General features: G+C 41.7%; 1 protein-coding gene across 1 annotated transcript in view; it reads right to left on the reverse strand.

The window, feature by feature from the left end:
- LOC143960408 (cathepsin E-like) overlaps nt 1-26,019 on the reverse strand; it is a 58,115-nt gene that overhangs the window by 27,926 nt on the left and 4,170 nt on the right. The window contains exons 2-3 of the mRNA XM_077468995.1: nt 24,445-24,622; nt 7,908-8,025 (exon numbers count right to left, since the gene is read on the reverse strand). Coding sequence (XP_077325121.1) covers nt 7,908-8,025; nt 24,445-24,622 — 296 coding nt within the window. The remainder of the gene's footprint in view (nt 1-7,907; nt 8,026-24,444; nt 24,623-26,019) is intronic.

Raw genomic sequence — 26,019 nt, forward strand, 5'->3', positions numbered from 1 at the left:
GACCTTGGAAAATGATTTCCATAGACTTTATTGTAGATCTACCACCGTCAGAAGGCTTTACCACTATCCTTGTGGTGGTTGACAGATTGTCCAAGATGGCTCACTTTCTGCCCATGAAGGGTACACCTTCTGCCCCTGAGACCGCAAGGATCTTCATTAAGGAGATTGTAAGACTCCACGGTATACCTGCGAACATTGTTTCCGATCGTGGAGTACAATTTACATCAAAATTTTGGAGAGCTTTATGTAAATCCTTGAAAATTGATCTCTCGTTTTCTTCTGCCTATCATCCCCAGACCAACGGCCAGACCGAACGAACAAACCAGACCCTTGAACAATATTTGCGTTGTTATTCTTCTTTTTCGCAAGACGATTGGGTATCCCTTTTACCACTTGCCGAGTTTGCCTACAATAACTCTGTTCATTCTGCAACTAATCAATCTCCCTTTTTTGCGAACTATGGCTTTCACCCTCAGTTCTTATCAGCCAATATCCCGGAATGCACGGTTCCAGCAGCTCAAGAAACTTTGAACTTTTTCTGCACCAATAACAAGTTGCTTCAAGAAACGATGGCAAGAACCCAAGAGCGCAACAAAGCAGTTTTTGACAGAAAGAGGAGAGGGGAGCTCGATCTAAAACCCGGAGATTTGGTTTGGTTATCTACTCTGAATCTAAAATTAACATGCCCATCTAGAAAACTGGGCCCAAGATTTGTGGGTCCTTTCCCAATCACCAGGAAAATTAATAATGTGGCTTATGAACTGAAATTACCAGAATCGCTGCGTATTCACCCGGTGTTTCATGTGTCCCTCTTAAGACCTTCAATCCAGGATCCCTTCACTGATCGGAACGTGGGCCCTCCTGAACCTGTGCTTATTAATGGTGAAGAAGAGTTTGAAGTAGAAGCAATTTTGGATTGCAGAAAGAGACGCAACCAGGTCCAGTATCTGGTAAAGTGGAAGGGGTATGGTCCTGAAGAGAACTCCTGGGAACCAGAGACTGGCATCCACGCCAAGAGGTTGGTTCTGGCATTTAAAAGATCTCACCCAGGTAGGATGTCCCAGTTGGGCATCCGGAGGCTGCCCATTGGGGGGGGGCAATGTCAGGAAGATCCTCCTCACGGACGTCCGAGCGGCGAAAGTCGCAGAAGATCTTTTATCCAGTTTCAGGAGCGTTACCGCGATCAGCGGTGCGCGCGTGCGCGTGCACGTGCGCGCGGGAGCGCGCACGCGGGTGCGCGCGCGGTCGTTTGACGCAAATTGGCGCCAATAGCGCTATTTAAACTGGAGCCATGCTTCAGTGTTTTGCTGCCTGATCAACAGCGTTCCTGTGCTTCCTGGTGATCCGTATCTGAACCTGAACCTGTACCTGTACCTGTATCCTGATCCGTATCGAACCCGGCTTGTTCCCGACTCTGCTGTTTGCTGCCTGCCCCCCGACTTTGGCTTTGTACCCGACTACTCTTCTGGATTCCGTTTCTGTACCTGATCTGCCCGCCTGTGCCTGACCTGGACTGTTACACCATCCGTCAACTGTAAGTTGCTTGCTGTTGTACTACAGGACACCTCCCAGTCCTCCGCAATATTTGGCTGTACTCCTTCTGCGTTTGTAGCCTTCTACCTCTGGCTGCAGACTACTGGACTCTTCCACTTCCGCTTATCCATTGCACCTGCATCCGTTGTTGGACTACAATACCCCTCCGTTGTTTGTCACTTCCTGCAATCACTTGTATGCCGTTGCTGGACTACAGGAACCCTTCTGCTGTCTGCTGAACCTTATCTCACCGTTGCCTGCATTCTGACACCGGACTACAATACACCTCCTCCTTCAACGGTCTTCTGCCTCTACCACCTGCTATCCAGTCAGGCACTTGTGCCCCTCTGTGCTCCTGAGCCCCTGTCACCACTACCAGGGTCTCTCGAGTCAGAGGTCTACGAGAGGCCACTCCCTGCACTCCGGGCTCTGCTTAAAGGTACGTGACACAGAGGGAGAGATGCCGGCGCCAGTCATACGAGCTAGAGCTCTAGCAGAGAGAGAGCCAACTGTATGTCCTCATTATCTGAAATGTCTGACCAACTTAAATGCATAAAAGAAGACTTATTATTTTTAAGGCATGATGTACAAGAGGTTTGTGAGTGGACATCTGCTCTGGAGGGGAGACTAAGTTCGGTAGAAGATGATTTAAACTCAATGAAACAAGAGTTAAAATCAATAAGGGAACAACTGAATATGTATATATATAAAATGGATGACATGGAAAATAGACTGTACAGGAAGAACTTAAGGGTTGTGGGTCTCCCCAAGTGATGTGAAGGCTCTAATCCCACAGAATATATGGAGGACTGGCTTAAAGGGATTTTTGGCAAAGAGTGTCAATATTTTTTGCAATTGAGCAGGCACACAGAGTTCCTTTTAGGGCACCACCACCAGGAGGTCAGCCGAGGCCCTTCCTTATTAAACTGTTAAAATTATAAGGACAAAGTTACCATTCATTTACCAAAAAGCAACAGAAATGAAAAATATATTGTCTAATGGTGCTAGGATTTCTATATACCCAGACGTTTCTGTGAAACTACAGAAGCAAAGGGCTAGGTTTATAGAAAGTAAACGCAGGCTGCAACAGCTTAAAATTAGTTATACGATGCTATACCCAGCAAGATTGTGGATAACAGCTCTGGGGGAAACCAAGTTTTTCAAGACACTTGCAGAAGTGACATTGTGGTTTGATACCAACGAGGGGAGACTACAGAAGGGGGAGGAAGCATAATAAGATTGGAGAGCCAATAGAACCTCTTTTTTATTTTTTTATTTTTTTTCCTCCTTTTTTTTGAGGGTTCTCTTTTTGTAAATTTTACTTTTTTAATATATACACATTAGTGAAATGGGGGAGTGGAGGAGGTTGCTAAGGGTGAATTTTTTTGTGTTGGGGATAATTAGCTGTTTTTTTTAGCACTTGGTTTTCTCTACTTTTTTTCAGGGAGTATCACACAAGAGAAATGAATCACAAAGAAATTTGTATATACCACCTTGATTAGAGAACACAGTCACTTTAGAAGCCCTCTGTGTAGGCCCAAAGAAGGGCAGGGGGAGGAAGAGGGGGAATGGATGGGGGGGTTTGGGGTGTGTAAGTGGATGACTGAGAGTATAAAGGGGGGTGGGGGTGGTTAGTGGAAGTTGCACATTTACAGATTCAACACTGGAAGGAGAGGATCCACAAAGTTTTGACTTTGTGATATTACACTTGAACACAAAAAAATAGGGAAAATTACTTTAGGGTAGAAAGAGGAGGGATGGGGCGGGATTATTTTTTAAAAGGGAAGAGGAAAGAGAGAGGAAAATGACAGTTACTAGTGAGAGGAGAGAAAAGTCAACCCAGAAGGTTAAAGATATCTTCTTGGAATATATCGGGAAATGAGGAACCCCTCTAAAAGACTAGCAATTTTTTCTATGGCTGATATGAACAAGGTTAAAATACTCTGCTTGCAGGAGACACACCTCAAAAAAAAGACACAATTTGCACTTTGATGATCATGTTCAATACCATTCTGTTCACACCTCCTATTCTGGGGGAGTGAGTATTTTGGTAAACTCAGGGGTGGCATTCTCCTGTAGGAAGAGTAAGATAGACAAGTATGGACAATATGTTTATCTTTTTTGCTCAGTGGAGGACTGGGTGTGTGTATTGGCCAATGTTTATATACTCCCTGCAATTTGGTGTAGAGATTCTGAATGAACTAATGAAGTTTATTATGGATAAACCATATGTACCTGTTATAGTGGCGGGAGATTTTAATATGACCATGGATAAGAGATTGGACAGGTTCCCACCTGGAGCTCCACCAGTCATTATACTTAGCAGCCCGCTCCTCCAATTTTGTGGGGAGACAGGGCTGGTGGATATTTGGAGGAAGTAGAATCTGGAGGTAAGACAATACTCCTGTTTCTCCAGGACACTCTCCACATTATTCAGAATTTATCTTGTGTTATATAATGAAGAAGCTCTGCATATGATAGAGGAGGTAAATTATAAACTGAGAGGCCTTTTCGACCACTCAACTGTTTTCTCAGTAAAAATGGGGTGCAGTTATAGGAGTGATTGGAAAATAAATCCCTTTTGGCTGGAATTAATGGAGGACCCAGAAAGAATAGCAACCAACTTAAGAGAATTAATATCAAGATATCAAGAAACAAACAAGAGCAAAAGTGTTCATCCTGGGGAGAGAGTGAGAGTAGCAGAAGACGGTATGTGGAGAACCGGTGAAAACTGGTCAGAGGAACAGGAAGAATATAAGAAACTGGTCTTGGCGAAAGCAGAAAACAAGAGGTTATTTAAAAAACAAAGCTTTTTTGGGGAGGGAGAACGAGTGGGACATATCCTGGCCCTAATAGTAAAGGCAAATGCACCCTGATCTATCATACTGGCCATTTCTGTTGAAATATTGAATGCATTTAGAAATTATTATGAAAACCTTTATAGTACATCACAGGTAAATGTAGAGGGTGACGTGTTTTTTTTTTTTTTTTTAGAAGGTTGGGAATTCCATCACTCTCAAAAGAGGATAGAGAGAATACGAGTAGCTGAAAATGAGAAGAAGACATTTGACAAATAACTGAGGAGCAATGGAGTTGGTTACTGGAATTGGGGCCAATGGTCTCATTATCACCCTCACAGATTGTATTCCACGTATTTCTGGTACAGATCATATTATACGCCCCTGAAAATGTTTATATTTGGAAAAAAAACAGACATGATGTGGAGACCAAGATGTGGAGACGTAAAAGGAGATTTGGTGCACGTGATCTGGAGATGCCCCAAATAACATAGATATTGGAGGGAAATATAATAATAAAATAAATTCTGTATTTGGGACATCTTTAGACGTGTTTTGGGGCATATAGAAAGGAATAGATTCTCGGGAGACATACAGATCGGAATAATCAGATGCCTGTTCCAAGCAAGAAAGCTGATTGCACAGAAGTGGCAAGCAATAGCCCCCCGACGGTTGGAGAATGGATGAATGTCATAAAAGATATGATATGGAAGGAAAAATTTACATATAGCAAGAGGGAGAATATAAAGAAATATGAGAGATTGTGGAAATGATGGTTAAAGGCAGAGTAATCCCAGTCATATGGAGATTGGTATGGACGGGGAGGGGGGAAGGACGAACAAAAGGTGATAACAAGTGATGGGTGTGTAAAAGTAGGGGAGGTATAAGGATTTTGGGGAGGGCGTGAGATGGGGACAAGATGTATTTTTTTAGGGGAAAACATTTTCAATAAAAAACATTTGATTTAAAAAAAAAAAAAAAAAAAAAGGCTTGTCTTGTCCCCCTAACTGATGCAACTGCAGAACAGCTTGTTCTTTCAAACCACAACAGATTTACTGGCCAGATCAGAAGGGGGAAATAAAGGAAAGAAAGCCCAAAAACGAATGCATCCATCACCACATCTAAGAATTGGTAAGCTGCAGTATAATAAATGTTTGCTTTTGGGTTTAATATCGCTTTAAGATACATGAAATGGCTAGGTCTATTTTTAAACACTGATCACACATGCATCAACTAATCAAATCATTTAACTGATCAAATGTTGCAAATAGTTGTTCACGGTACCAACAGATAACTTGCTGGTATCAATTTAATTGCTTTTAGTAAAAAATAATTTAGTAACTGCCAGTTTTTTGTATAAAACATCATTTTGTGTTATTCTTAGATTGTAAACACTAACAAGCAGGGACCTATCATTCCTCTTATACATAATTGTATTGTAACTGTACTGTTTTCCTTTATTTTGTAAAATGCTTCTCAAACTGTTGGCGCTATATAAATCTTGTATAATAATAATAATAACAATGCTTGGTTGGTTTGATCAGCTACAAAATGACACAACTTTTTTTTTAGCTGAAATCTTTCAAAACAATTTCAAGACAATCTCTTAGGCCCGATTTACATCTCTGCCCTTTTTTCAGGCCGCGTTTGCAAGGGCACGGCAATCCATTTGTTTAAATTGGCTGCTGTGTCTTCAGAATGAATGCCAGCCCTGTATGTTTTCAAAACAGCAATGCGTTTTGACTGAGGCTGGTTGCAGTCCCACAACCACCTGCAATTCCTGCACCCGCATAGATGTGAACAGAGCCTAAGTGGATCACTCATTGAAAGCCGGTTTACACCATAAAAACACACTCCAGATCGATTCCAGATGCATTTGTGCCTGCCTCTTTTTTAATGCGCTTTTTGATGCGTTCCAGTACATTTTTGTTGCATTTTTATGCATTTCCGGATGCATTCGAGGTGGTTTTTTCTTTTTCCTTGTTTTTTTTTCCCTGGTGCATTTTTGATGCGTTGCGGTGCATTCTGTTGAGTTTTTATGCATTTTACTGCATTCCAGTACAGTCCAGTACATGAAAAATACAACATGTTCTACTACCTTTAATGGGTGTATTTTCTCTTAAAGCCCAACTGCGGGTACAGCTAACAAAAAAACCCCTTGTGATGGGCCCCTTTCCATCCCCCATACTGCAATGGTTAAATGCTTGTTAGGTCTAGGGCAGGCATGTCCAAAGTCCGGGCCGTGGGCCAATCGCGGCCCGCGGTCCGGTTTTGAACGGCCTGCCTGGTAATCTAAACATATATATCTTTTGTGGCCCCCAACGATCTCCCAGCGCCGGGGCCACAAAAGTTATATAGTCTGGCTGCATAGGAGATAGGAGGCTGTACGAGCGCCGTGCACACAGGCGTATTTCCTGTTTACACGGCAGCCTCTGTAATAGGAAGTCCCGTCTCTGCCATTGGAAGACTGTTCTGTCCATCAAAGGAGGCGGGACTTTCTCTTAAAGAGGCCGCTGTGTAAACAGGAGATTCTCCTGTTCTTTGGCGCTCGTCCTGCCCCCTCCATGTCCCCTCCAAGGCTGCACTGATGGCAATGGTAAGTACATTCCTGGCTAATGGCGGCTGCATTCCTGGCTAATAGTGAGTGAAATCCTGGCTAATGGTGGCTGCATTCCCGGCTAATAGTGAGTGAAATCCTGGCTAATGGTGGCTGCATTCCTGGCTAATGGTGGCTGCATTCCTGGCTAATGGTGGCTGCATTCCTGGCTAATAGTGAGTGAAATCCTGGCTAATGGTGGCTGCATTCCTGGCTAATGGTGGCTGCATTCCTGGCTAATGGTGGCTGCATTCCTGGCTAATAGTGAGTGAAATCCTGGCTAATGGTGGCTGCATTCCTGGCAATAGTGAGTGAAATCCTGGCAATGGTGGCTGCATTCCTGGCTAATAGTGAGTGAAATCCTGGCTAATAGTGAGTGAAATCCTGGCTAATAGTGAATGAAATCCTGGCAATAGTGAGTGAAATCCTGGCAATGGTGGCTGCATTCCTGGCTAATGGTGGCTGCATTCCTGGCTAATGGTGGCTGCATTCCTGGCAATGGTGGGTGCATTCCTGGCAATGGTGGGGGCTGCATTCCCAGCAATGGTGGGCGCGCAGATGGGCACTGACCCTTATTTTGCTTCACAGTTTTTATTTAAAATTTTAAGTTTTTTTCCTGAAACTTCCCTCTTATTCACCAATAAATACGGTATATCCAAATAACACGCCCAAGCTCATCTCTTCAACACACACAGCCACAAAGGCAAGAGAATTCTTGTTGGGCCCTGTATTAGTGTTCGGACGAACACACTTACACCGAATTTTAATGGTTCAAAGAATGTCAGCAGGATCTGGCACTTTCCTCTTTTGCAAATTCCTGGACTTAACATACATTTAACTCTTGCAGTGTGGGGAGGGGGGAATGCACAGTTACATTTTCATTTTGCCCTAGGTTGGGCTTTAAAGAAGCTTTTAAAGGTTGGAGCAAAAAGAAACGAACAAGTGCAAAAGTACAGTAAAGAAGATCATGGAAGACTTACTGCATGCTTCACTGATACAGTAAGAGGAAGGGACCCACAAATTGGAAGATCCTGTGTCAAAGACCACACTAAAGTCTTGAGGGGGAGTTCCAATGCTGATTGTTCCATAGTACTGAGCCTGGAATGAGAAATCTACTGCATTATTGTATTACATTGTCTCTTTATGTATAGCAAATGTATAAAGAAATATAACTACTCCTATAATTAACAAAGGCACTTTCATCAGTACCGATACGATTTCTGCTAGCTGGATATTTTCACATGTTTAGAGCAATATTTATATATACATTGATTTTAAAATATTCCGTATTTATTTTGATGTATTTTATTTAATGTATTGCTATAATAAGGATAATGTATTGTGGTTTTGCATATTTTTTTATTTCTTTTTTTCTTAAGCCATCTTATTTATTGTGATCAGGACTAAAAAAATTAATACAATAATAAATAAAAATTAACTACTTAACTGGTAACTTAACAAATGAACGGCATTTTATTTCCCCTTCTTTTTCGGGAATCCTTTTTTTGTTTTTGTTTTCAGTGAGTTTATAGTTTGATAATTATTCCATCATGCAACACTATACCCAGCTAAAAATTACCATACTTTTTTTTTTTTTAGACAGAGATTCTTTTTGGTGGTAATGTATTATGGTTTTGGGTATATTTTCTTTTATGTCATCTTATTTATTGTGTTCAGGACTAAAAAGAAATAATAAAATAATAAGAAGAAAATGTAACCACTTCACTAATCGCATTTTACACCCCCTTCTTTTTCAGTGCTATGACAGTTTGACTGATAATTACTCCATCATGCAAAACACACTGTACCCAGCTAAATATTTTTTTTTTTTTAGACAGATTCCTTTTGGTGTTATTCATTAACTGCTTGCCAACCTCCGCACACCAATATACGTCGGCAGAAGGGCTTGTACAGGCAAACTAACATACCTGTGCGTGGCCTTTTAAGAGACGGCCAGTGGGCGCGCACGGGGCACACTTAACCCCTACACTGCTCCCTAGTGGTTAACCCCTTCACTGTCAGTGTCATTTACACAGGAGTCAGTGCATTTGTATAGCACGGATTGCTATATAAATGACAATGGTCCCAAAAATGTCTGATGTATCCGCCATAATGTCGCAGTCACAATAAAAGTCTCTGATCACCGCCATTACTAGTAAAAAAAAAAAAGAATGAATAAAAATGCCATAAAACTATCCCCTATACTGTAAACGCTATAACTTTTGCGCAAACCAATCAATAAACGCTTATTGCAATTTTTTTTACCAAAAATATGTAGAAGAATACATATCAGCCTAAACTGAGGAAAAAAAAAGTTTTTTTATTTATTTTTGGGGGATATTTATTATAGCAAAATATAAAAAATAACGTGTTTTTTTCAAAATGTATGCTCTTTTTTTGTTTATAGCGCAAAAAATAAAAACTGCAGGGGTGATCAAATACCACCAAAAGATAGCTCTATTTGTGGGGAAAAAAGGACATCAATTTGGTTTGGGAGCCACGTCACATGATAATGCAATTGTCAGTTAAAGTGATGCAGTGGCGAATCTCAAAAAGTGCTCTGGTCAGGAAGGGCATTATTGGTGGTCAGTAATACTTTAAAACTGCCAAAATCTCCATCTTGAATTGCAGATTTCCTTTGCTGCAGCCTGGAGGATTTATAGAAATAAATTTAGAGCAGAGCCATTGGGCACGTCTGTGTGTGAGCCGCCCCTCCCCCCTCCTGCTGCTCTCATAACACTAACCTGTGTACACCATCAGCATTGCCTCCCATTGCGCAGTCCCCCTCTGTGAATGATTTATAAATATAAATGCTGTAAATACCTAATTTAAGAGCCAGATTGGGATCACATGACCAGCCAGCTCTCTCCCCCTCCCCTCCAGACTGACATCAGTGGAGGATTCTCAGCCCCGCCCGCTGCATCTCTCAGAGGAGGAAAGGAGAAAGCTGCCAAGTCATGTGATCACAATCTCGGCAGTGAAATTAGGTATTTGCAGCACAAACACAGAGGGAGACACTGCAATAGGAGGCAGTGCTGCTGGTGTATACAGGTTAGAGTGTCTTAACAACCACTTCAATGTTTTGTGTTTCATGCGCAACCAACAGGGGGAGTTCTAGCCTCTTTTTCATATATTTGCCTGTCATTCCATATCTGCTTTGCCTAAAGAAACCTGGTGTGGACACACACACAGACACACAATAGATCAGGTCACAAAAGTGGTGCATTCCTATCTTTCCTCCCTTTTTTCTGTTGTTTTTATTCGGCTTCAACCAATATTTCAATTAGAGGGAAACATGCAGAAAGTTTCTGCTGTGCTTACTCTTTAGAAAATCCATAATGCTCTATGATCCATGTGTCAAAGGTGTATTCTGCATTCAATGTTTATTTGTAAATCAATGGTCTTTTTATAAACCACAAAAAAAACTGATAGAAAACATTAGTTTAACAAGTATAAATGTAAAGAATGTTTAAACTTTCCCAAAACCATTGAATTTCCCTTTAAGGCCCCTTTCACACGGGACGGATCCGTAATGATCTGCCCGTGATGATCCGCTTGCTTAGCGGGGATCACTCCGTTTATCCCCGCTGAGCCGGCGGATGACAGGGCAGTCCCTGCACACTGTGCAGGGACCGCCCTGTCAGATCTCTGCTCTCCTCTATGTGGGATCGGATGAACACGGACCGTCTGTCCGTGTTCATCCGATCCACTCTGCAGGCGGATAGAAAAATAGGATTTTCCTACATCTGCAGAATCGGACCATAGCAGAGACGGACGATATCGGGTGTCTGCAGGAATGCATGTATGTCCGTATTTCATCCACAAATGGATGGATGAAATACGGACATATGGTCCGCATTTGTGAAAGGGGCCTTATAGTGCATCCTATGGTGCATTTGAAAACGTGGTCAAGTGTATTTGTTAGTCTTTCTACTTTATATCAACAGGGTGTTTTCTTTAGCCCTAAATATCAAACAGCAGCAAACGCAAAGAAATGTTCTATAGATTTTACAATCAGCTCATCACAAGTGAGCAACCAACCAGTCATCATTTTATCCCCCAAAAATTTACAATTTAATCACCCAAATAATCTTCCAGTTTACATATTTGCGCTGGTTTCTTTCTGCCAGCCAGTGTAATCTTTTGCAGACCCATAGATTTTCTTGCACAATAGCTTGAGTATTTATGGAAAGATGTCAGTGTCACATTCCAATGTGTTTGGTATAGCAGAGGTTTGCAATGCTACTCAGGCTGGTCTGGGACTTCCTAACAAGTACACAGATTGATATATACGAGGTGACAGGGGATTGTGTCAGACGTTTGACATTAAATTAGCTATGTGTTACTCACCAGCACTTAAAATAAGGGCTGCTTCAAGCATTTTTTCTAAAGAAAGCTATTTCGGCACAGGTTTTCACCATCAAAATGTGTTACATTTTTGGTGCGATAGTATTACTGCTGCTAGTATTACTGTGATAGTATTTATTGCCATTAAACTATAGTATTTATTGGCATGTTTGTAGACATTTTAGAGTCTGGGTGAAAGGTTTAGCACTGGGAAACACTTTTTGAAAGTTAAGTAGTGCATTTTATATACAACTATATAGATCTTTTCAAAATGAGGGACGAATGAGGAGGAAAGAGTGACAGAGGGACATTGATCCGAAAGAGGGACAGTCCTTCAAAATCAGGGACAGTTGGGAGCTATGCTGAAACAACACTCACAATATGAAATCTCTTACCTAAAACAATTATTAAAGTGGTTGTAAACCCACTCCACTAGGAAAAAAAAAACTACAAGACAAAGGCATAGCATACTAGCTCATTATGAAATGCTGACCTTAGATCGAAGCCCCCCAGCAGTCCCCGTACACTGGTCCAGCCGGTGACATTGCTCCCGGAGTTACTTTCAGGTATCACGGGCTCTGGCGATGTGATTGGCCAGAGCCACGATGACATCATTCCCACACATGCACGAGGGAGCCACTAGTAACGGCACGTCAGCTGAAGCAACAGCATGAACGAGCCGTTGCTTCAGTGTGCATGTGCGATGACGTCGGCACATGCTGATACAGGGGATATCTCCTAAATCGTGCAGGGTTAGGAAATATCCAGGGTAGCTACAGGCTTACCTGTATTAAAAAGTGGATTGTAAGGGTTTACAACCACTTTAACTTCAGTAAATAACACATGCTGTAACTACTTCCTAAATGGTTGTGTAGCTCCCTCCTCCAGTTAGGCTGCTAGGTAAATTTAGTTTTGGTTCCATTGTAGTTAATAGAGCAGTGATTGATTATTTTGTCTGCTCATGGTTTCTGATGTTGGGTGTTTGATTTAGTCATATAGAAAGTTTCTTGCCGTTTAGAACTAATAGAGGGTACCAACTTTGGCTTTTTGGCTCTCAGTAAGGGTATGTAGCACTACCCCCGCAGGGGCTGCTGGTAACTGACTCCCCTATTCCTGCGCAACCAGGCAACATGCATTCCCTGCTTGCATCCAAACACAAGAAGTCAGTCCCTTGGCTTTGTTTTGATGTTTTATTAGGGGTAACAACTTGGATTGGGTGAAGGGATTCATGGGATGCCCAACTTGAATTAAAGAACAGCAAAAGGGCACAACTTCTTCCTCTGTACAAAAGATCTTGCACTGCTTTCCTTCCTGTACACACACAGTCTTTTGAGGATCAGTAGTAAAAGTCCATTACAGACTAGGAGCTCTTAACCCCTTTTGGAAATAGCACAAAAGTGAGGCAAAACGGCATGCAGGCTTGTATCCTCTCCTAATGTAGAACTGCTTCCAGCTCCACTGCTTACAGGTACCAAAAGCCATCCTGGTTTTTCTGAATATCGCCCAGGCAAGGATAAAAGGGTTAAGAACAATGCTGTCCTTTTAGAAAGCTTACTACCTGTGGCAGTCTCTCCCCTTCAAAATCCCTGGGTGTGCAAATGTACTCACTTTGTTATTCTTGCTCTCAGGCAAGATTCCTAGTCAAACCGTGATGCTGAAAGTATCTTCCTAAGCCAGCCCGGGTCCAGATGAAAAGATCCCCCCTAGACCTAGGGGATTCCTCCTAGGCCACTGACAAACTCCTTGACACTCCATTTTTGACTCGACTCCCATGCTAACATGACTCATCCAGGCTGACCTAGCCACCCTGTCAGGACAATATCCCTGCAAGTATGCAGATCAACCTTCCTGGCCTCAGCCCACTAACTTCTAAACGTTTCTCCAACTTCCAGATCCAGAAGGAGGCACCAGAGACCTGCTTCTATGAGTAAACCAGGGAGGCATCCAGCCTGACCTGCAGTAAATTCTGACCCTGATTCAGACTCACTTTACCGTGAGTCAATAAATTTGCCTGAATTATTCTAGTATCACACTAGAGGGTGCTACAGGTAATACTGAGAATATAAAATAGGGGTCTTTTTGTGACTCTAACTAAAGAAGCATTTTGTAAGAGAACAATAGGGGTTTATTGTCCAGATGCCTCTGTAAAAACAATACTTCAAATTCTGACAGCATGCCTAAGGTCTTACAAAAGTCACCCAGACCCTGGAAGAAATGTTGCAACTGGGAATATCTCTATGTATCTATTGAGAACAAGCCCCACTTGGCCCTCAGTTGGTTTCAACTTACCATTAGCTGACTATTTGCCACAGAGGACCTCTCCATCAGCCCCTGTTTTCCAAAAAACATCAAATCCTCCCAAGGTCCAAACCACAAAAACCTACCCAGCAGAACCATAGAGGATGAGTCTGCCCTTGGGAATACTTGTTAATTCTATTATGCACTCTCAGCATTTTGTGTGAGTAAGGAAGCGTGTATGGACTAGCCAGGATGTATGAGCCAGGTTACATCCTGCCATCATCTTTTCGAAAGAAGACCCACTGTTTATTCCTAATTGCCAATTTCCAGTACAGTATACACAACCATGTTATTGCATTATAGTAAAGCTGGAAATCTGTCGAACACAGTTACCGTCAGTACAGAGAAGTCAATTCTGGCTTTCTGGTTTCTCCACACAAAGGAATTGAAATCACAAAGGCCTGGGTAAAATTACAAAGCTGGTGGAATAAATAACTCGGTATCTCTATGGGGAGCATTTGAAAATAAAGTATCCTGGGCATAACATTAATTTTCAGTTTTTCTGAATTTCCTTTAACCACTTCAGCCCCGGACCAATAAACAGCCTAAGGACCAGAGGTCTTTTTACAATTTCGCACTGCACTGCTTTAACTGGTAACTGCGCGGTCATGCAATGTTGTACCCAAACAAAATTTGCGTCCTTTTCTTCCCACAAATCGAGCTTTCTTTTGGTGGTATTTGATTGCCTCTGCGATTTTTATTTTTTGCGATATAAATGGAAAAAGACCGAAAATTTTGATAAAAAAATATATTTTCTACTTTTTGTTATAAGAAAAATCGAATAAACTCAATTTTAGTCATACATTTAGGGCAAAATGTATTCAGCCACATGTCTTTAGTAAAAAAAATGTCAATAAGCGTATATTTTTTGGTTTGTGCAAAAGTTATAGCGTCTACAAACTAGGGTACATTTTCTGGAATTTACACAGCTTTTAATTTATGACTGCCTATCTCATTTCTTGAGGTGCTAAAATGGCAGGGCAGTAACCCCCCCCCCCCCCAAATGACCCCATTTTGGAAAGTAGACACCCCAAGGAAATTTCTGAGAGACATGTTGAGCCCATTGAATATTTTTTTTTTTTGTCCCAAGTGATTGAATAATGACACAAAAAAAAAAAAAGTTTACAAAAAGTTGTCACTAAATGATATATTGCTCACACATGCCATAGTTATATGTGGAATTGCACCCCAAAATATATTCTGCTGCTTCTCCTGAGTACGGGGATACCACATATGTGGGACTTTTTGGGAGTCTAGCCGTGTACGGCACCCCGAAAACCAATCACTGCCTTCAGGGTTTCTAAGGGTGCAAATTTTTGATTTCACTCCTCACTACCTATCACAGTTTCGAAGGCCATAAAATGCCAAAATAACACAAACCCCCCCCCCCCAAATGCCCCCATTTTGGAAAGTATACACCCCAAGCTATTTACTGAGAGGCATGTTGAGTCCATGAAATATTTTATATTTTGCCACAAGTTGCAGGAATATTACAATTTTTTTTTTTTTCACAAAGTTGTCACTAAATTATATATTGCTCACACATGCTATGGGCATAAGTCAAATTACACCCCAAAATAAATTCTGCTGCTTCTCCCGAGTACGGGGATACCACATGTGGGGGACTTTTTGGGAGCCTAGCCACGTACTGGACCCCGAAAACCAAGCACTGCCTTCCGGATTTAAATATAAAACGCTACCAAAAAAACTGTTAGCGATCACAGGGATCACGCCTGACTCTGCGAACGCTGTAGTTATGTGTTTAGTGTTTTGTAAGTGACAGTGATCAATCGATACTGCACTTGGGTGGGCTGGGCGGAGGGGCAAAACGCAGGTGCTAGCAGGTATCTGGGCTGATCCCGCTAACAATGCGTTTTTTTGGAACCCTAAACTGCTGGGGACGCTAGTATAGATCTTATCAGATCAGATATTGATCTGTTCAGATTCTATACCACTACGGGAGGTGTATGCTTTGCGCGTGGGTGTTAGCGGTACTGGCACTAACCTAGCGCTGCCTGGGGCGACGCAGACCCTGACCCTAAAACCTAATTAATATCACCCGCCGGGTGATCAGGGGGTTAAACCTTTATTGGGTAATAAATGGTGGGTGCCCTGATGCTATAAAAAGCAAACGAACTAACCAGAGTCACCCGTAACACTTATACGGTGATCACTGGTGAAAGGGTTAACTAGGGGCAATCAGGGGGTTCAAATTTTTATTAGGTAGTATATGGGGGTCCCTGGCGCTATATAAAAACCTGACGGGGAACCTAAATAACTAACTGGCTAACCAGCGTCACCAGTGACACTTATACGGTGATCGCTGGTGAAAGGGTTAACTAGGGACAATCAGGGGGTTAAAACCATTATTGGGTAGTATATGGGGGTACCTAGCGCTATAAAAACCTGGCGGTGAACCTAAAAAAATAACTAGCTACCTAGCGACACTAGTGACACTAATACAGAAATCAGAAAAATGATCGCTTAGTGACACTGGCAAAAGGGGGTGAAAGGGTTAACTAGGGGCAATCAGGGGGTTAAAACCATTATTGGGTAGTATATCGGGGTACCTAGCGCTATAAAAACCTGGTGGTGAACCTAAAAAAAATAACTAGCTACCTAGCGACACTAATGCAGCGATCAGAAAAATGATCGCTTAGTGACACTGGCAAAAGGGGGTGAAAGGGTTAACTAGGGGCAATCAGAGGGTTAGAACCGTTATTGGGTAGTATATCGGGGTACCTAGCGCTATAAAAACCTGGCGGTGAACCTAAAAAAAAACTAGCTACCTAGCGACACTAATGCAGCAATCAGAAAAATGATTGCTTAGTGACACTGGCAAAAGGGGGTGAAAGGGTAAACTAGGGGCAATCAGGGGGTTAAAACCGTTATTGGGTAGTATATCAGGGTACCTAGCGCTATAAAAACCTGGCGGTGAACCTAAAAAAATAACTAGCTACCTAGCAACACTAGCGACACTGGCAAAAGGGGGTGAAAGGGTTAATTAGGGGCAATCAGGGGGTTAAAACCATTATTGGGTAGTATATCGGGGTACCTAGCGCTATAAAAACCTGGCGGTGAACCTAAAAAAATAACTAGCTACCTAGCGACACTAATGCAGCGATCAGAAAAATGATCGCTTAGTGACACTGGCAAAAGGGGGTGAAAGGGTTAACTAGGGGCAATCAGGGGGTTAAATCTTTATTGGGGTGGTAGGGGGCTACCCTGGACCTAACACTAACTGCCCTGACACTTTTTACTTTTACAACTGACACTGAATGCAGTGATCAGTAAATAAATGATCACTGCAATCAGTGACACTGTGACTGGGGGGGGAGGGGGGGCGGGGGGACATCGGGGGGCGATCGGGGGGGTGATGGGGGGGGTTTGTGTGCCTGTGTGTTAGTTAGTGTCAGTGTAGTGTTTGGTGCAGACTTACTGTGTCCTCTCCTCGTAGTCCGGTCAATAAGACCGCCCCGAGGAGAATGACATCACTTCCTTCCTGCCTGTGTATACAATACACAGTGGGAGGAAGCTTCTCATTCGCCAGGAGCGATCGAGAGGGGATGGCCAGAAACCAACGGCCATCCCCTCATCCCGGATCGCTCCTGAAGCGAACCAGACCGCCGCATCCAGCGGGAGGGGGTCCAATCGGACCCCCCACCCGCTGCAAGGCTTGTGCCTGTACATGCCATTGTGATGACGTACAATGGCATGCGGCGGTCGTTAAGTGGTTAAAAGAATGGGCAATGATGGCTTTGCATGATGGCTTCCTTAGAGTATCTGTGCAGCTAACAGAAGTTAGTACATGGTCATCAGTGTCATCGCTTTTAGGAAAGGGTCCTGTGGGCTCTCTCTAATTTAATAGGAAAGTCCACAATGTCCCCCAAATTTTTTAATAAGATATTAGTGAGCGTGGGGCAAAAATCTTGAATTTCAGTGGCCTCAGAGAGCCCTGTGATTCCTATGTTACAGCAGGATGCCTATTCTCATGGTTATCGAGCTGCAAAAGGAGTTTTCTATGGTCCTAAACACTTTGTCTTTGAGGGCATTATACGGAAAGAACAGTTTGCCTCCAAGGCATCAACCTCTCATGGTCTGACCAGAACTCACTGTAGGAGTTAAATGTTGGTTTTTATAGGGGTGCTTGGATAAGGTACATTACTTACCTTATCCCTGGCTCCAGCAGGCTCCAGTGCTGTTCTCAAGCTCCAGGTTGTGGATGTCCCTTGGCCTTATTACATGCAATGCAGACCTATTAGCCCTGTGAGGAGACGAGCATTTGACCTTGGCTTAAAAAAAAGACCGCTTTGGGGGACTGGTTGCAGGGATTGAGGAAACCTGCTTGAGCCACCAACAAGGTACCTATCACTATCCCTACATCTCTAGACTAAACAAGAATTTAACCCTTGCAGTGCAGGTGTAAAGTTTGTATGCTCGGAGTTCAGCTTTAAGGTGGTTCTAAAATATCTCAATAGCTGTTTTGCCCCCTCACCTCACTAAATACTTACCTATCTTGATCCAGCGCTGTGCCCATCTGCAGTGGAGCTGGTCTCTGTTCCTCGCCATTGGCTTCTGCTGTTCTCAATCAAATCCTGGGGAGGGGGGAGCGGGGGGCAGGGCTGAGCTGTATGTCTATGGATCTGGGGCAAAGATTCAGTTCGCCCCCCCCACCTCAGAGAGAAGTTTTCCATCCATACACTCCCAGCCCCTTTCCCAGAGAGGGAAGTGTAATAAATACATAGTTAAGTCATAGGATGGCAATAATAATAAAAGTTTTGGTAATAGTGAATTCAAGCCTCACTTCTGTAGCGTATCAGGAGGGCACCCCCAGGAAAGCACAAATGAGTCAAGAAGCTGGTCTTTATTAAGGCCTGCTTCTGTGTGCTTTTTTTCCTTCCTGGCAGTGCCCCCTCTCAATCCGCTGTGGGGGTTAGGCTTGAAATCTCCACATAAAGCGCTGCTGCTTTCTTCTAGCATGGTGACTAGGGTTATCACCTTTCCTTCAAGCCAATCCTGAACACTTTAGCGGCACAGACCAATTTTTTTTTTTCATTATACACTATAGGATTGTAAAATACCTGGGACACCTTTGGATGTCCCAATCAGAGCAGCAATGTGGCGTACGTGGCGTACCAAATTGCGTTGAAAGTTGGAGGGGCTTAAAAAGGCATAGTTATATAAAACAAAAGTATTCTTGTACCCATAAAATATACAAAGATTACAAAAACAAATGTCACTGTAAAAATATGAACTTGGCCTTATAAGTTGACGATGTGGACAGTGGATGGTATCAGTAGACGGTATCAGTATAGCAGTGGATGGTGTCAGTATAGCAGTGGCTGGTGTCAGTATAGCAGTGGATGGTGTCAGTATAGCAATGGAAGGGGTCAGTAGGGGAGAAGATGGGGTCAGTAGGGCAGTGGACAGTGTCAGTAGGGCAGTGGATGGTGTCAGTAGGGCAGAGGTTGCCATCAGTAAGGCAGTGGACGATGTTAGTCATTAGAGCAGTGGGGCAGTGGATTTTGTCAGAAGGGCAGAGTACGGTGTCAGTGGGGCTGTGGACATTGTCAGTAGTTTTTTATTTTTTATTATATTTTTTATTCATTTTTTACAATCACTTTTTTTCAATTTTTTTGTGGGGATTTGGTGAAATATTGAGGATCTTAATAAACCCCTGATGTCTCACTTTTAACACTAATGCCCCGTACACACGATCGGATTTTTCAACAATAAATCTTGGATGTGAGCTTGTTGGCTGAAAGTCCGACCGTGTGTATGCTACATCAAACATTTGTTATCGGACTTTCCGCCAAAAAATGTTGGCTAGCAGGTTCTCAAATTTTCCGGCAACAAAACTTTGTTGTCGGACTTTCTGAAGCCTGTCACACACAAGTTCATGCATGCTTGGAATCAAGTACGAGCTGGAAGTGCTCAGTCTTGTAAAACCAGCATTCGTAATGGAGATATCACGTACGTCTTGTACGCCACTACGTTTGTAATTGTTGGACAAAATTTGTGTGACCGTGTGCATGCAAGAAAAGTTGGCGCCAACATCCTTCAAACAAAAATCCATGGTTTTGTTGTCGGAAAGTCCAATCATGTGTACGGGGCATAAGAAAGGAATTGAGGGCGGAGGTTTTTCAATTTCTTGCTGTGCAGCCTGAGCTAAATGAATGGGGTCCAGGTCCTGGCTCCCCTGAGATAAGCGGCAGTGCGGGCTCACAGAGTGGAAATATGCCATGTTGTCACAGTGGAGTGGAATTTTATTTAATATCTGCACAATAAAAATATGTTTATACCTGATAATTATAACTCTGATTACCGCATGATCGGTTTAAACTTTACGCTGTATAATTCATTTTAGCTTTGGGACTAGTGGCAGAATATAGAAGTCGTCCTTTCTAAGATAAAATTGTATCCTGTTTTTTATGGGAGGACAGGTATCAAATAAAGTTTGAAAAATTACAGCTACTATAGCAGAAAGAAGAAGTATTTATTCCTGTGTAGTCTGGTTTCCATCATGATGTACCTCATTCACTTTAAATACTACATATTTATGTTCAATGATTCCTGTTTAAAACGGGTCTTTCACAATGTATTTAAATGAACAAATACATCATTTATTGTGTCTTTCAGCCTGTTAAACTTACATAAAGCAAGATTTTCTCACAGAAATACATGTTACCATTGGGATAGTATTAAGCTAATATGTCAGTGATACAGGAACAAAACATACTCTACGAACAGATGCCAACAATCGAGTCATTCCCATAGATAATGGTGCTGAAATGAATAGTTGTTTTAGTTAATTGCACTAGCACAGTCTTTGTGAGTCTGTCTTCATCAGCATCTGACTCTGTTCGTCTGCCTCCACCTATGTACATAATTGTCACTCATACTGCGTGTATCCATTCCCAGTCTTTGTTAATGTGAATATTATTATACTGCAAAGAAAGCTGTACTCCCACAATAAAATATTGAATTTGAATGCCAGACAAACAGCTAAATATATAGGTGAAGTACATATGAGAGCTGTTTTACCTACTTATGGATTTGTATTTGTGCCTATTAGTTCCTGAGATTTACAAAGCCCTGCCACACAGCATAGCCAGGATCTTGACCGGATTTATCACTAGTGCACTTAAGCAAAATTTTAAAACAATAATTTTTTTGTATGTTTAGTATTGAAGTCCGGGAGACCGGCTTTTTGTTATGCCTTCACTAACCCGTTCTGGGATGCTTGATAGGCCTCTAGTTTGACAATTATGTCATTGCACTATTATGGAGATGTTTTTTGTTTTTTCGCTGATTAAATTACCCATCGATTATCATACATTGACATGATAAAAGTATAATCTATTACTTTTTCCCTCTTTTTTCACATTTACACTAATCGTGGTGAATTTATTTATATATTTTAGATTATGATAAAAACATAATTCATTATATCATTTTTTCTTCTCTTTCCACATTCACATTTATCATGGTGAATTATTTTACATATTTTTGATTATTATTGATTTAATTAGCGTTAAATAACATTAAATATATATTGGGTATAGTGGGTAGACATTTATACATGTTGTGCGACACTAGACTTAAGAATACATTCACTGTATCAATTATAGATATTTGATTAGATGCATAATATCATATTATCAGTAATGATATGAGCTATGTAACGTTAGGTAATTATTTATTGATTTAAAATATTAATTTAATTTAAATATTTATTTAATTTAATTTATTTATATACATATGGATTTTCTAGATTTTTTATTTTTTATTTAAATTTATACACACATTTCTTGTCTTTTTTTTCCCCCTCTTTTTTACTAAATGGGAGCTAGTCATTATATATTAGAATTAGTGAATGTTTTCTTCGACCCCCTTCATCTGTGGGGACATGCCATCATCCATAAGGGTATACGAGGTACGGAGGTTTCCCTCTGACTGGTTTCTTATCCAATCGGGTAAGGTTTAGGACTTTTTGCCATTAATTAAAATGGCAGTGTTTGACCGGATCTCGCATCTCAGAACGAGGTTTGGTTTGGTTTGGTTATAAAAGGTGGTGCATCGCTGTGCTGCCCGTTCCCCATTGACAACGTCATTTGTGACGAAACGCATCTGGGAAGGCATGCAGTGACGCCGTTACGTTGCACGAGGGGAGGACGGGCTCCCGAATGCCGGCCGGCTTTCTATGTTCCATTTTTTATTGCTGTATTTGAATGGGTGCTAATGTAAGTGCAATATTTACATTTTAAAATAAATTATCCAAATGGTGTTATACTATGTGGGTTTCCTCTTCTTTTTGGAGCCATTGATAGCGCTATTTGGGATCGCTGAACAAGGTATATATTTATGGGAATGCTGCCTTTCATTGTGGTTAGCTGATCTATGAATGCAAGCTCTAAGGAGGAGGACACTGATGATTTGCTTACAAGGCTTTGATTAAGCGTCCATCTGGTAAGCACACTCACTTCTTGGTGACGGGCACTTGTGTGCTGTTTTTGAGTGGAATCACTGTGGTGTTCTGGAAAGGATTGCAACTGAGGACTTTTTATGAACTTTGTTTGTTCCTTCCTCTCAAGCAGATTAATCACAATCTTTGTCATTTCACTCATTGAATTTGTATGGAATGTGATCTAAAATAAACCATTTACATTTATTCATAATTTTTCATAATTCTTTTTATTTTTTGCGTAGTTAGTATATATGGTCTTTTGGTGCAGATTTTGAAATTTTTCTAACTTAAGCAATACAGCTTTGTCACCTCTGTGCCCCCAGCCTGTGACCTGACAATAAAAGAACTGTATTGAGATAACCTCTCTGCTCTCTCCTCCTGTCAGCATATTCTTTGTTAGCATCCATAAGATCACCAGATCTTGAATGGCTCCAGGTGATGCCCCTCCCCCTCTTTGCTGAACAATAGGATTGGACCATACTGATATTAAAGCAGATCTTCACCTTCAAATACATTATCCCTCCTCTCCGCCCTTTTTCCAGTCCTTTGTACGAATAGCACTTTTTAAAGTTAATTGTTTGGCCCAGCACCCCCCTCCACCCCACTTCATGCCATTTGCCTAGGGGAATGACGTGCACTGTCCTCCCTTTGACTCCTGGGATATGAACGTCATATACTGTATTCCAGGAGGCAAAGCCTCTCATTCTGTAAAGGATGAGGGGGCGGGCCTAGAGCGCATCATTGGGAGGCGTGTCCGCTGAACCCTCAGTTCTCTCCCTCTCCTCTCACCGGTGCTGACATTATAGCTTGCGGCTTCACAGCATGCACGAGTCGCTCTGCACCTTCCAAGTGGTTGGGTAATCATTTGGGACCCAGAAGATTGCAGTGAGGGAGGGGGAGAGGAGAATTTCTGCTCGGATCGCCTAGGTGGCCCGAGTGGAAGTGGGAGTGGATACCTATCAAAACTAGATACCTGCTCCTCCCCAAAAAATATATCTCAAATGTGGCATAGTAGGGTGGGAAAAGTGCTTAAAGCAGAACTTCCCCTTTTGGGTGGAGCTCCGCTTTAAGGAATTAACATTAAATTTTTATAAGTGAATACAAAGCTGCAATTTTCCCTGGTTTTCTGCTTTCAGGATAACAGGACTTACAGTATATGGTTTTGTCAATTCATATGGTTCTAGACCCCCTTGGGGATATCCAATTTTCTCATTTACAATAGAATGTACTGTATGTTAGCAGGTGTAGTGCCCCTTTTAGAGATACCACTCCTCTGGCAATGTTAGTGGGTGGAGTCTGTGCCCTCTATGAAGAGCTTTGAGTTTGGCCTTACTCAGAAAGGATGCGTGGGAGAAGGTCACCCCTGACCAACAATATGTAGGTCTGTGCTACAGAGAGAGGCCCCTATGGGGTTTGAATGTCAGCAGGAGGCTCAAGATGAGCACGCATGTTAGGGGGACTCACAAGGGAGGAGGTGAATGCACCCCCCAACCATCTACATCTTGCAGTTCTGTAGAATGGGGTGTGGAAGCTTTTTGGGCTTGGGCCCAGCAGTAATTCTGACTTGTTGTTGAGGGAACCTATGATGGCATGCTTAGGAAGGTGACAGCTTGGCGGAAACCATTGTTCAATCCAGGTTCCTTAGGTATATCGTCACATTTATTATTATTAATAATAATATTATTATTATTATTACTGTGCCATGTTAGGGCAGAGTACTTTTACCAAATAAAAATTCAGTTACTAGAATTGCTGTGGCTTTCTTTATCATTTTAAAGTGCCACTTGTTCCTTGGCTGTCATATTTATTCCTAGCTTCATTACTTAGTCAGTCACCAACCAGGAAAAAGCATGCAGGTCTGGGATTCTGACATCAACGGCTATTCAAAGTCGGTGTCCTAGACCTAGCAACTTTCTTTTAGGTTTTCAGGTTTCGTTTTGAGGATCTCTGCGTACACAGCAATCTCCCACCACCTTTCCTCAACACATGGTCAGCCACTAAAATGAAAGTAGCAAAGCCAACTATTTTCCTCCATTAAAGGGGCAATCTACAATTTTAGACAATCACAGACTTTTTGTTTGTCTGTCCGACACACTATATGGAAGCCCTGAATAGCTGAGTTCATTGTTATGCCAAGTACAATGCTGGATTTGTGTTAATGATAGTGAAATGTGGAGAATGCAAGGGGAGTGAACATCCACAGGCTGCAACATAAGGGGGGGACTCCACTATGAGGAAGGGGCTGAAGAACTCAATGAAACATCTAAGAAGTTAATGGGCATCTAATCTGCATCCAGAATTGAAATGTGTGCTTTGCATTGTCCAACCCTATAAATGTTGTGCCCTAAAGGTAAACCAAAATCATTTATTTTTTTAAACCAATTCTGAATCATGAACACACTCACATTCATGTAATCAAACAGATACTCTGAGGTAGGCCAAGCTGTCAAGGAAACTTGTTCAGGAAAGCACTGCTTATACTTCTGGGCGAAGACATGAGGTTGGTGATTTACCCAAAATTCCTCTAGTTCATTCTTTTGCCGGAGCTGGTGCCGGATTGAATGGACTTTTACAAGGGGGATCCTGAAAAATAAAGCAAACAACAATAATAATATTAGTATTACAACCCCAATTCCAAAAAGTTGGGATGCTGTGTATAATCTACATAAAAACAGAATGCGTATTCATCTACCTATCTCCTTCATTATAACATTAGATAGTATAGGCTCCTACACCATCATTCAAATGCTACTTAAGGCCCCCCAGTTTCTCTATAGGATACGGTATCCCCCTTCTCAATTTTACTAATTTGATTAGATGTACAACTTAAGGATATGCATCGTACTAGTTCTGATAGACTGCAGATATTCCATCCAACTGGAGACACCCATGGTTGAAAAAATGCTATATCAGAAACGGTAGTAATAGTGAGTGAAGGATTTTAACTGCTATAGGATTCAACAGTCTGGAGGTCTTCTTCATCGTATTTTTAATTTCATGATGCTCAAAAAACGTTCAATTGGTGAAATTTCTGGACTGCAGGCAGGCCAGTTCAGCACCCAGACTCTTCTACTACAAAGCTATGCTGTTGTAATAGATGCAATATGCAGTTTAACATTGTCTTGCTGAAAAATGTAGGCATTTCCTGAAAAATATGTAATCTGGATGGAAGCATATGCTACTCTAAAACCTGGATATATATTTTATCTTTTGTAAGCTGCTCATTCCTTTACACATTAATGCATCCATACCATCAGAGATGTAGACTTTTGAACTGAGCGCTGATAACAAGCTGGAAGGTCCCTCTCATCTTTAGTCCAGAGGACGCGGTGCCCACAGTTGCCAAAAAGAATGTAAAATTTTGATTCATCTGACCAGTACAGTTTTCCACTTTGCGACAGACCTTTTTAAATGACCTTTGGCTCAGAGAAGACAGCAGTGTTTCTTTATCATGTTCAGATTTGGCTTCTTCTATGCATATTACAGCTTTAGCTTGCATTTTTGGATTGCGCTGTGAACTGTGTTCACAGACCGTGATTTTTGGAAGTATTCCTGAGCCTATGCAGAATCATGCTGTTTTAATGCAGTGCCATCTGAGAGTGCAAAGATCACATGCATCAAATTATGCATTTTGGCTTTGTCCCTTGCGCATAGAGATTTCTCCAGAGTCTTATAATCTTTTGAAAATATTATGTACTGTATATGATGATATATTTCAAGTCTTTGCAATTTTATGTTGAGGAAAATTCTGAAAATTCTGATTCTGAAGTTCACTAGTTTTTATACGTATCTTTACGTATGAGACGCTCTGACTCTCTAAGATGCTCTATTTATACGCAATCATGTTACTGACCTGTTGCCAGTTAACCTAATTAGATGCAAAATGTTCTTCCAGTACTTCCTAGTCAGTACCACTTACTTTGTCAGCCTTTTGTTGCCCTGTCCCAAATTTTTAAAACATGTTACTGCCATCAATTTTT

The sequence above is a fragment of the Lithobates pipiens genome, unplaced genomic scaffold, assembly GCF_037356315.1.
Source record: "Lithobates pipiens isolate NorthernLeopardFrog02 unplaced genomic scaffold, aLitPip1_a1.2 Scaffold_8, whole genome shotgun sequence".
In the NCBI taxonomy this organism is placed as follows: Eukaryota; Metazoa; Chordata; class Amphibia; order Anura; family Ranidae; genus Lithobates; species Lithobates pipiens.